General features: G+C 35.8%; 1 protein-coding gene across 8 annotated transcripts in view; it reads right to left on the bottom strand.

Annotated features, from left to right (window-relative positions):
- Positions 1-2,195: 2,195 nt before the first annotated feature.
- LOC124821496 (ARM repeat superfamily protein) overlaps positions 2,196-12,985 on the bottom strand; it is a 36,138-nt gene continuing 25,348 nt past the window's right edge. The window contains exons 19-28 of one of the 8 annotated variants that reach the window (XM_047293381.2): positions 8,255-8,389; positions 6,961-7,154; positions 6,712-6,859; positions 6,496-6,630; positions 6,269-6,370; positions 5,693-6,145; positions 3,554-3,597; positions 3,081-3,178; positions 2,631-2,701; positions 2,196-2,546 (exon numbers count right to left, since the gene is read on the bottom strand). In XM_047293381.2, the coding sequence (XP_047149337.1) occupies positions 2,520-2,546; positions 2,631-2,701; positions 3,081-3,178; positions 3,554-3,597; positions 5,693-6,145; positions 6,269-6,370; positions 6,496-6,630; positions 6,712-6,859; positions 6,961-7,154; positions 8,255-8,389 (1,407 nt within the window). In that variant the 3' untranslated portion in view covers positions 2,196-2,519. Of the gene's footprint in view, positions 2,547-2,630; positions 2,702-3,080; positions 3,179-3,553; positions 3,598-5,692; positions 6,165-6,268; positions 6,371-6,495; positions 6,631-6,711; positions 6,860-6,960; positions 7,155-8,254; positions 8,390-12,985 lie in introns of those variants that run through there. The other 7 variants (XM_047293382.2, XM_088102146.1, XM_047293384.2 and 4 more) reach the window with 7 other exon arrangements.

Genomic DNA, 12,985 nt, shown 5'->3' with positions numbered 1-12,985 from the left:
AATCAATCGAAATCCAAAATTGTAAAAAATTAGTTCTAAATTAGTTAATCCATAAGTGAAAATTAATTTAGAATACATAATTTAAAGGTTAAAGCCCTTCAGAAGTTCTTATTTATGTGAGTTTTTCTCAGTTAGATCTCGTATTATCGGTTTCCCCAATTTAGTTCTTAAAAGTGAAAAATTGACTCAATTGGGTCACTGCTGTTAAATTGGCTTAACGCGATTAAGCTTTTGATGACTTAAATAAGCAGGGTGTTACGTGATATTTCTTAAGTTTAACGTGAAAAATGTTTGATTAAAACATTAAAAAAAGGATAATCTTCTCTTGCAATGAAGCACCACTCAAAAATCATCTTCCCTATGCATCAAACCTGTGAGAAGAAATTCAAAAATCAATTTCAAATTACATTTGAATCAGGCCTCACATAAACTTGCTGAGAAATCCCAAATTTCACAACCTGAAGAACCCTAGACGTGAAACCTAGACGCAAGCCATACTCTGCCGCCTATTCTTCCAATCTCATACTTTGTATCTTCTACATTTGTGAGAATGAGCCTGCCCTGTGTAGATTCTGTGAGAATCCTCTTGATAGTCACTTCAATTTTCATGCGCTGACGGTGATGCAGATTTGTTTGCAGCAGATTAAGGTGTCATTGTTGGTGGGTTTAACTAATATGTCCGAGGAGTATGAGCCAATTCCGAAGGAAATAGGGTGCGGTTGCTTAGGATTATTTGGAATAACTTGGAGGATCCTCTGAGTCAAACAGTGAAGCAGGTGCATTTCTCGACATTCAGTCTTTCCTATGTGAGGATGGGGAGAGAATAAAGGAGTTTTTGGTGAAGATTGGATTGGATCTTCTTTCGTTGGGGTCGCGGTGTAAGGGGAGATATATTCCATTGGCATTGCTAACAAAGAGATTGGGCGCGAGGAAAATGTTGAAAATGACTCCAGATCTGCTGTTTGAGACAACACAGGCATATATTGATGATGATGTCTGCTGCGCTGCCACATCGTTTCTGGAGTGGAGTGCTCCTCTACATTTGTTGAATTTAGGGTTGTTGGATTGGGAATGGGATCGGAAGATGGTTTGGGGGATTGATCACTTCAAGCACACTAGCCAAACCGGGCTTCACCCCCTTCGACGTTGTCGAGGCCCTGATAGAGGAGGTCATTGTCGGCGCCTGCCATTAGATTGGACTCCACTCCATTTTCGAACCTAATTTGGTGGTGCTTAATTTCATATTTTACAAATTTTTTGGGTTTCATGAAAACCAAATTTCGTCATGAACTTTGAGCATCAATTGTTAGGGTTGAAGATGATGAAAGGTAAGGTTGAAGATGATGAACCTGAATTTGGGTTTCAATTCTCAGCATTTTTTTTAATTATATATTCCACGTATAAAGCTCTCTCAATGCCACATTTAAAAAAATGTTCACACCAACAACCCAGGTCATAAAAACTTAACCCCTTTAAGTCAATTTAACAACAGGAACCAAATTGAGTCAATTTTTCACTTTTTAGAACTAAATTGGGAAAATCAATAATACGAAGATCTAACTGGAAAAAACCCACGTACATAGGAATTGTCGAAGGAGTTTAACCTAATTTAAATTATACTTTGAAATTTCATAATTCAAAACGTAATGTAAATTGTGCAATTAAGACAATTTGAAAAAAAAGGTAGAAAAAGTAATCCTAAATTGTATAATACAAAACACAATACCCAAATTCTAATTTTTAAGTTATGTAACCTAAAAGCTTTCTAGATCATTAAATCCGTAGTATGAAACGAAACTGCATGAAAGGATATTTTTAATATTTTTCATAATTGACAGAGGTGCAAAAAGAAATCATGGAATTCGGTGGAGTACAAGAAATTGCCCCCTCATGGGTTATTTCTTTATTTTTCCTCTCTACTTTTTGTATCTTTCAACCATCCAAGCCATTAGTGGTCAGTGCAATAACAGAAAAAGAAAGCCAAGTTTATGTACCACCATATGACATCTCAGAAAATGTTTCGTATATAAATCTACGTAAGATTGATAGGGTTCATTTGCACTTTCCATGACTTTGAAATTTAAATTCGTTGTCCTTAGTTTTTCCATCATTGTTACTATATGTATTTTATTGACCGAATTCTTTTACATTTGGTTATTTTTACAAATACTTGTTATGCTTTATTCAACTAGACATTTCATAATATCTCACATTCTATTTTCGCATGGTAATACTATTTTAAGATATATTGCCTCCCACCACTGTTGTTAATGTGCTATTCCCAATCATCATATCTAAACGAAAATATCAGTAAAAATACATACAAAGAAAGGGCATTTGTTTAGGAGTACAAAGTTTTAGCATGCCTACAGGATAAGAAAACGTATAAACAGAAGCCCGAGTTCTTGTGTTAGTGCGAAAAATAACGGCAGAGTGAGATGTGTTGTAGTTTGTGCACAACTCTGGATTAGAATACGCGGTCTTCAAAGCTCCGTGTCCATGAGAATACAGCACCGTATTTATACTTTCCGTCTTGTTCTTCTAACCTGAAAATAAGCAACAAAAAATCTAAAAAGCCAAATAAACATTTGTTAAACAGGCCAGAAAAATATATCTGGGCAAGAGTTTACAGCATTTGCATTTGTTCTGACAACTTCTGAAGCTGATGTTTCCATGCATTTTCCATTTGCATTTACGTTTGCTGAAACAAAATTCACATTATCGAGAGAAATTTCTCTAGGGCATGAAAAATCCCAGAAATGAATTCAAGTGAATCTTGAGAACCATTACTCGACAAGTAGCAGAAAACTAAACATCGTTAAGTTATCTTAGTGGCAGTGATTGTTGGCCGTACAACATTTCCTTAAAAAGCTTTTATGACGCCTTGATTTTCTAATTGTATTTCCACCCACGGATCATGGAACACATCATGTTCACATGTTATTTTTCTGTGTTTATCTATACCACGGAATTTTACATGCTTACGAATGTTCAAATATTATGTCTGTTTTTAATAGGTAAGCCTGCAATGTATAAGATATCAGCCACAAGATCCATTGCTGGTTGTTGAAACTACTTACTATTTTCCTTATTCAGTGGTGTTTCCTCTCTGGCAGCTTGGCGTCTTTTAACTGCAGCCTTTTTACCACCATCAAGAGAAGAATATTCACCAGGTTCACTGCAAGAATAAACAGGAAACCTTGTAATTTATTTAAAAGACAAAAAAAAAGCAGTCATGTAAAACATAAGTCATATGGAAAACAAGATGAATAGATGAATATGCAAAAGTAATGGCAGCTTAGAGCATTTCCAGGAGGCGATGTGTTCGGTTAGAGAGTGCCTCTACTTTACTTATTAAGACTTTTTTTCTGATATCACAATTGTGCCTTGGCTATTAAAAGAAGATGGAGAAGGTATTTGCAGTTTTTTCGAATATGGATTTCAAATATTCACATATTCTTCTACCAAACTTGAAACTATTTAAAGAAAATTGAACGTTTTCAATAGAAATGCGGTAAAACAATAAAAAGCAAAAAGTTATCATAAAACTCACCGGAGGCTTAAATTAATTTTATTTGAAACATCTTCTAGTACATCCTGTTTCAAGAAAAAAAAGAAGAAAAAGTCAGGTGATATTCATAAGAATTGTTTCCACAAGAAACTCTTAAGCAGCGCAATAAAAGGACAAAAGACGAGTAAATACAAAATAAAGTTCAAAGCAAGGGATTTATTATACTTATTTCTCAGATGGCATTAACAAGAAAAGCATACCGCTATAGTCTCAATTAGTACTAAAGGAAAAGAAAAGAAAGAAATGGAGGTAAAATGAGTCAAACATATCCCATATATTAAAACTTAAATTCAACTCAAGCATATCAACTTTTCATAAACTTTATCATATAACTTCTCTATAAGCAATTAAGCATTTACAAACTTAACAAAGGTTTGCACTTGCCAAAGAAAAGTCAACGGTTGAATTTTATAACTGAACTCCCCATGAGCTAAAAGCTAATCCAAACTATATCTATCTTTGAAAACCAAGGCTTCTGAAGACAAAATCCTTCAGATGAAGTTAAGACTTGTTTGCTGGCCAATCGCATATTGACCTCGTAATGATTAATTACTTACTGATTCAACAAAATTAAAGCTGCAGGATATTCATAAAGCATATGCTGCTGATAGTAGACTAATACAAGGTTTATAATTTTTTATATAACCTAGTTGCATTAGGCTCAAAAAGCCTGTACAGAGAAATGTATGGATAAAATCTCTAGTAAACACTTGCAGTCATAAAATAAAATGAATCAAAGAGATAAAATAAATCAAATTTCTTTCATAAATGAAAATCAATTTGAGAACTTTAACTTTTCTATAAGCTCCCTTGTCCAACTTCTCCATAAATTGAGGTGCATAGTGTTGGGAATAAGACAACCACTGGAGATCAAATTATAAGACATAGGTGGGTGTACACCTTCTTACCTTGGCCAATTTTGTGAACAAGAGCTAAGCTACGAGTCCACTTTATAAGATTGTACCAAAACTTATCTTAGCTAGGTTTGATAGGGCTATCGAGCCACTAGAAGTTGGACCACCCATAAATATCTCTTTTCACATTCAAAATGTTCATCCTTTGAGGAGGTATGTTAGAAATCTCACATCTAATTGGAAATATTCTCAAAGTATAGTTAAAGCCTTACAACTAACTTTTGTGAGGTTGAGTGAGTTAGTTTTAAAGTCTACTTTTTATAGAAGTTAATTTAGACTTATGAGATGTTTAATTCTTTTTAATATATTATTCAAATGCCTACTGGAAATTTATCACTTGAAAAGAAAATTAAGATTAATTATTTTCTGTTCATTACAGCATTAGGTATATAGTTGATGTAGACACAAAATAAATGCTAACTAAAACATTTCAGGCTAGAAAACTGTAAACAATAACAGCAATAGGGAAATTGGAAAACACTAATGACAATTTGAAAAACGTGTGCGTGTGCGTGAACAACCAACTCATCCTAAATGCAAATTGAGAATGCAATAGACTAATAATGGTTCATATCTAACAATAACAATTCTTAAGGGTTGAATAAGCAAGAACTTACAGAAAGCTAACATTTTACAGTTTTTGCGACATCATATACTATTTTCATGAGTTTAGCTTTCACATTTCATTCAATGTTAACGTAAAATTTTTTTGACTGTCAACCAATCAAAAATCATCCTAAGCATGACTTCCTAATATTTACTATATAAGTTAACTTAAACATGTCAACCTGTAAAATGTGCTGGAAGATACCCCCGGAATCACCTAGATTCTATAGAAACTCCTAAAATTTATATAATTATGATTTTAATATTTTTTTGGATTTAATGCTATATATTATAGGCAGGAATCTGTTTTTTATTACTGCCTTCCTTGGGGAGATTATTTCATTTCTTGTTGAGTTTATTAGGGACATTTATTTCCCCTTTCGTTCCATATACTCTCGGCTCTAAAATGTTGATGAGAATGAGCAATAATTCTTCATATTTTTCCTTCTCCTTTGAAAGGAGTTTAAAAAACCTTTACATTGTTGTTGCATTCTAATTAAATTCATTTTTTCCATCCAATTTTATGAAATATACTTAAATGAACATGCAAGTACAACAAACAATACTAAACTTATGATATTTCAAAGAAATTCCCACCAACCTTTGAGCCACATGTATCTTTCCGTTTGGTTCTAGGACATTTGAAAGGTTCAACAATATGTTTGCTATTTGTCACAGCATTCTCCAATGAGCAAGCAGCAGCTCTTTTTGATTTCCGGGTTTGCACATGTGATACATACAGAGAATCCTTAGAGCACACAGAATCACTCGACAAAAGCACATTGCTCTCTAAAGCCTTCCCAAAATGTTTTGATGGTATTTTTTGTTGCTTCTCGATTGTAGAGCATTCATGCAAACCAACAGATCCAGACACACATTTTCTTCTTTTCACCGAACGGATGTCTGGCTTCGCATTTTTAGCATTTGTTATTGCTCTCCTTGACAAATCATTTGGTTCGGTAGATGCCAAGTCCAGTACACCACCAATATTAATATTAGACTTTTTAACATCTTGTTGAACCTTATGACCATGCTTAGGAAATTTTTTTGCAGTCTGTTAATATGACCACCCCCTCGCCCAAAAAAAAACCAAAAAACAGGAGATAAAGTAAAAATCATTGGCATCATCATTAAAAACAAATGAGACAATTATTGAACTGTATTTACAAAAAAGTACCTTTTCAGCATGTCCATGAGCCACAGTAAATTCCTTAAGTGCTTGAAAAACTCTACATAGAAAATTTTCCTCAAAACATGACTTCAGACATTTTGAACTAGTCTGCAGTGAAATGTTTCATCCAAAGCAAAATAAAAATTGGATAAGAAAACAACTGTATAAGCTAAAAATAAATAAATTAGAAACTAATTAAATGTTCTGTCCACGGCATCCTCAAGAAAGCTTACATCATTCTTAATGAGACTCACTCTATATAATGATGAAGGCAATAAAATTTGTCCAGGTGTTTGCAATTTGGATATTCCACCATGACTTAATTCATTTAATGTAAATATCCCAATTTCAGCCAGCATATGCAGCTTCTGCATTCCACAAAAACTCAAATAAAACTTACATACAATAAACACGAGTAATTAATGAAGAATAGGGTCAAAAAAATATACAGTTGTCATCTGTGCATCAATAGCATCCTCAACCTTTCTGATTGCTCGAAAAATACTAACTATATGTAGGATAGCATCATCAACAATGTCCAGGTCACCATCAACAATATTGATATCAACTAATGCCTGCAGGATAAAGAAAAGTGGACTACAAAAAAGCAACCAAGATGTGTCACCATCTAAGGGTGTATATTCGTCTGCATAATTATTAAAACTAAAACATGAAAAATAATAATTGCAATATATTACCTGCAAACGTCAGCATAAATTTTTTCGTCTGGACAGACTTCAAATGGAAAGTCATTATTCCGAGAAAGCACATGAATCAAGAAGACCAAAATATATGCTGGGTAATCAATGATGACTCCTTGAACAGAAGAACTTTCTCGTTTACGGGCTAATATACTGTAATCCTTTATAAACTCTGCCATATACTTGTAGTTCTAAAAGAAGCAGCATCGGTAACCATTAATCAGAATAAGCATAAACCATAACAGGACAGGTTCTAGCATATAATATATGTAATATCAAGAACAAAACAATAATGATAATACTGCAGGCTTTCTTCTAGGGCTGTAATGGGAAATAAAACACTACATTATCTCAAGTATCAAAGTCATTGAAATCCTATCCTAACAAGGTGTTGGGCGTCAAGTCACCTACTATCAGGTTCTCCCTAGTCCCATGTTTGATATGTCCAGTCCTTGATGTGAGGGAGTGTCTTGAAGAGTCCACATGAACATCTCACCTTACAACTACTACACTGAGTTTGTTCCCACCGTTATACTAGTCATGAAGAATTGAGGCCGGGGATTGAAGCTGTTTGCTTCGTTTCTATTTATTAGTGTTGATTTGCATAGATGGAAAGGAGGGGAGGGTGGTTTTATTACCCTCCCACTGATGAGCAAAAAATATGCAAAAGTTATGTCAATCACTAATTTTCCCTACAATTGGTTGCATTAATCATGCATGTGATAAGAGAAATTCTCCAATCACCATCCGGAAGTTTTGTGGTGACGAAATATTTTATTATTTGTAGACATAGCAAACCAATTAAAACAATTTAACTTACCATTTCTAACAAACCAAAGAAATAAATTTTGAATGTTATAATTCTTAAATTAGAATGTTTAAATTGAAAAGGTTTATGAACTAATACATTTATTTACTTTTTGAATGATAGCAGGGATCTTTCTTTTTTTTTTCCTTCTTTTTCTTTTATCTTCTTCTCGCTTCCCTTCTTCCCCAACACTTCACCAACGATAACCTCTTCCTATTCATGTTGTCAATTCCCATACCACTTTTTTGTCATTCTCTACCACGATTATACTCACACTGACCCTCTTTCCCGCTAAAGAGACTTGTATAACTCCCATTAGAAAAAACAAACAGAGAAAAAGCGAGAAAGAAGAAAAGAATACTGAGGGGTCATGATTACAACATTTCAATCGCATAGATTACAATTAAATATCCAACAAGTAATGCAATTTGATCAACCAAAATTAAAAGAGTAAAAATCACAATTTAGGAGCCTTAAACACACCTGATATTGCTGTTCGCCGGTGCCATTTGTTGCTGCCAAAGCAAAAGCACATGCAAATCTCATTGGTAGTTTATGCTCCTTCAGCAACTTTTGGATCTTACGAAGAAATGTGCTCCTAACAAACAAAGAGTCGTCCTGAAATACGGAAAGAGACACAACAAAAGTTAAAATGAAAAATATAATAATGAATCAGTTGAGAATCAATAGTAAAAGCAATTTAGGCAAAACATGAATTTAGTATGTTTGTTCTTGTGCCAAATTTCAGATCAATTGGCATATATAAGAGCTACATCAATTTAAAATTCCACTCACTTTTAAGATGATAGTAAACATTATCCAATGTTTGGCTTGTTTTACTTGAAAGGGAACAAAGAAATAGTTTATTAATAACAATCATACCAATCACATTCACTTAAAAACAGAAATAAAATCTTCCAGAATGAATATGAAGACACTAGAGATATTTTTCAAAATTACTGTGAAGATAATAGTATCTTTTAATCAACGTAATCCCCTATTTACAACAATCATTCTCATGTTTACAAATAAATATTGACCATTCCCAACTTGCCTACAAAGTCTTAGAATCTGCCTAGTAGAAGTCCCTTTGTGAAGATGTTAGCTAACTAAAGTCCTATAGGGACATGGGTAGTAACCACAACACATTTGGCGAAGATTATCATCCGCGTTTGGTCCCATCATGTAATGGATTATGAGCAATGCTAATGGATGTCAGAGTACAATTGTATAAGGATTTCTACCTTAATTTTAAGGTCATCTAATATGATCTTCATCTAATGCTTCACACAAGCCTTCGTGGCAGTAGAAACAGAATACCCAAGGTTGGGAATTTGATATTGATGAATAATGAGAGGGAATAAAGAAATACCTCATTAATTACAATCATACAATTACATTCTCAAGTCCCCTACTTTTAGCAATCTGTTAGGTTTCTTGGTGACAAGAAACCAAATTATTATTTCAGATTAAGAAAAATGCACACAAATCTTACTTCAACTTCAAAAGATGATAATTTAATTAGAAAAGGCAAATACAGAAAACGTCGAACTACTTCCAAGGGAAGAAAATCCCTTCTACAGAGGTTAGAACCTGATCCCGAACAAACTAATCCACACCCCACCTGATATCCGTTTTCCCCCTTAAAAGATAACCTTTATTAGGCATTGTAGCTGCCTCCAACCCACAGTTAACTGTCTAACCCCTGTTAACTTCCTCTTAGTTCTATCTCAATCACATTCTTTTAAAAAATAAAATAAACTTTGTTCAAATGAGTGTGTAGATTTTAGCTATGTTTTTCCCAATTACTACGGAGACATTAGGATATTATTAATCCTAATAATTCCATATTTACATGTTTCTATTTTCAATATCAATTGGTATGTTCCACTTAATAGTTAGAATACTACCAGGTTTTAATTTGTTTCCTATTCTAAAATTTTGTGAAGGAACATTTTGGAGTGTGTTAGGAATCTCAAATTGAAGAGATAAAAATTCTCTTTAATCTCAACTCCCTCCAATGTTAAGGACAGCCCCATGCAACAACCCCGCGTTTCCTTTCTCTGGCCGTCCCCCAAGCATACACGATATGACGACGTCTCCTCCCTCTCTAAACCCAACTCCTCAACTAGACACGTCGAGATGAAGTTGTGGCTCGCCCCACTATCTATCAACACGACTATCAGTCGGTCCCGAATCCAACCAGGCAGCTTCATGGTGTTGGATTGCGTTATTCCCCAGTTGAGTATACTGACAGTTCCATGCACCTTTGCTCAGCCTCCTCTTTCGCCTCAACCTCCTCTTCTTCATCGTCCTCTCCCATGATCATCACTTTTAAATTTCTCTCAGTCGGTGCCCTGGGTTGTAAGGCCCCCCACAGTGGAAACAACAACCCTCTTCTATCCTCTTGAAGTATTCCTGATATGGCAGCGTTCGCACTCCATGATTCTGCCCTCCGTCCCCTGACATGCTTTCGACTTTGGAACTGGCGGTCCTTGACGTCACTTCTTTCTTCTGTTCGAGACCTCCGCCTACACTCCCATGTGCATCTGATGGCTTGCGATAGGTTTTTGTCCTCACCACAGTGCCCGTACTGGTCGTATATCGCCCCACGCCGATCCTCCCTTAGACGCCACTCCATCGCCAATCATCCTCGGCACAAGCCCTGCTTGCTCCACGTCTCGAGCTCTCTCCATCGCGGTTAACAAATCGCGCGGATCGTGAGGCTTGATGAGATCCCTGAGTCCTTCGTGTAATCCCGCAAAAAAATAACCAAGTTGTTCTTCAATCACTCTCGTTGCCTGAGCCACTAAAATTTCAAATTCCTGCACATATTCCTCCACCATCCCTTTCTGCCGCACCGCCGCCAACTTTTCAAAGATTGTTCCCCGATGCCTCCCTCCAAACCTTCTGACCATTGCTTCCATCAACATCGCCCAGGTTGGGTTCTTGAGTTTCTTCCGCCAGAAGCGGAACTAGTAATTCGCTCCCCCTTCCAAGCATATATAAACTAATTTCATCTTTTGCTTCTCCGTCATGTTCTGCAATTCGAAAAACTTCTCCGCCCTAGCGATCCACCCCATGGGATCGGTGCCTTCAAAAGTGGGCAATTCCACTCTTTTCATCCAGCTTCTCTGAACGTCATCGCGCTATTCCTCCGGTTCATCTTCCGATTCATCCTCATCTCCTTCTCGACCTCCATTAGCGGAACTGCGATTGCCCTAAGAACTCCTCCCCTGGTTCCCTCCTCGTCTCCCAAGGACGCGACCCACGTCTCGATCCATCCCTTGCATCTCGGCTCGGAATTCCTCCATTGTTGCTTCCATGGCATCGAACCTTCCCTCCAAGGCACTCACCTTGCTCTCCATCTCGTCTCTTCTTCGATTGCGTTCCGACAGGTCGGACCAAATGTTAGGCTTCTTTAATCAAGAAGTCAATAACACGTATGACTCACACAGATCAGACCCACACACAACGAATAACCTCGTCTTATTCAATGAATTCAAGAATACAATTGTATCGAAAACACCCAAGGAAGCCCAAATCTCCCTCCACTGGACTAAGTTCTAGTAACTCCACAAACAAAGAAAATACAGAATGCCTCCTGCCCTTTACAACTAACTCTTTATTTATACTCCCCTATTCCTCTAACTAACTCCTAACTGAACTCTCTGCTTCCCGCCTTTATTCTTTCTCACATATAATTTTAATCCTCTATCAATGTGGGCATAAGTCTTGAAACTTACATCAGAAATGTGTCATACTTCGGTTGAGTTCAAGCATGGAAACAAGTATAAGAAAGGAGTTACATATTTATACTTGTTAACAATGTGATTGTGTAAATAAGGAAATTTTCTATAATACACATTTTGGGATTACATCTTATATTAGAGTTACTCTTGTATCTCACCTCGTATTCAAATTTGCTCAAGGGATCAACTCCCCAGCATTTTCAGTATAAATCTTGACAAGGTCCCCAAATTGGATATGTTAGTAAAGGGCAAGGAGCATAAGATATCTTTTTTAGCTTGAATGAGAGTGTTGAGATTACATAGAGGCTTGAGAAGATAGTACTTTTCCTGTCCTTATTTTCTTGTTTACATTTGGTTTTCTTGTTTTCCTCATTAATGCACAAACTTAGCAAGTAATTTAGCCCTCGTGTATATGTACAAGTGTTCTAACCATTCAATAATGCACATGTTAGGGAGTTAATTGTATATAGGAGAAGAGGTAAAGGCAATGAGCCTAACTGCCAAGGCAGTTAGGAAATGGGGAAATGGGTTTCTGTTAATTCTGTTAGTAGTTGGTATAAAAGGGGGGAACGAGTGTAGGTCAGGAGTTTTGGAGTCTTATTGATTGTGCAAGAACTCTTGTAGTTCTTTGGGGAGAGGTTAAGCTCTCTGAGTATCTTGTATTCACCATTCTTCTTGATTCTTTTGGCAATAAAAGGAGGCTGTATAATTCAGAGAACTTGTTCTGTGTGGTGTTTCTAGTGTTATTCTTAGGTTCTTGATTAAAAGAACCTATCAGCACAAGAAACAATTATTCTTCCCACCTCAAAAATATGATTCAACTTAGACAAGTCCACCTATACACGTTTGACTTTAAACTATTCAGTACTCATTGGAGCAAGCCCAATTTCATGAAAGAATAAAACAAACTATAATTTCCAACTCTTAAGACAAAGAAGCTATTATTATAGCAATAGATTAATAGAATACCAATATAATTTAGGTCAATGTTATTAACATCTTGAAAGGTATTGTGTGCTTTGTAATAATTTAATGTTACCATATGATAGGCCCATGGAGAATATTTCAGGCTTAGGAGAGCAGAATAAAAGTCAAGAGAATAGGCCCAAAATATGGAGGGTCTGTGTGTGGAAATATAGGCAGGGAGGAAAGAATGTTGACGTGGCAAGAGAGAGAAGGAAATGTGAGTGGGGGTGTGCATTTCTGTTATAGGGGGCCGTTAAGGAGTGGAAAAAAGGGAGGAGAATATCAGGTTGTTTGTGAGCAGAGATTCACCCTCTATAGGAGCATTGCTCTGGGGTAGAAGACATACTGTCTTTCTGCATTTCACCTATATAGTATCAATACAATTTTATACAGTTTCATATTATAATTTTTCTGATTCTCTATTATTGCCTATATCTCTGGATTGTGTGTGCTGGTCTGCAACACTATATCTTATTTTGGTATTTTAGAAACTAAA

The sequence above is a fragment of the Vigna umbellata genome, chromosome 1, assembly GCF_029865625.1.
Source record: "Vigna umbellata cultivar VRB3 chromosome 1, Vumbellata_1.0, whole genome shotgun sequence".
Lineage (NCBI taxonomy): Eukaryota > Viridiplantae > Streptophyta > Magnoliopsida > Fabales > Fabaceae > Vigna > Vigna umbellata.
This window is presented reverse-complemented; position numbering and strand designations above follow the sequence as displayed.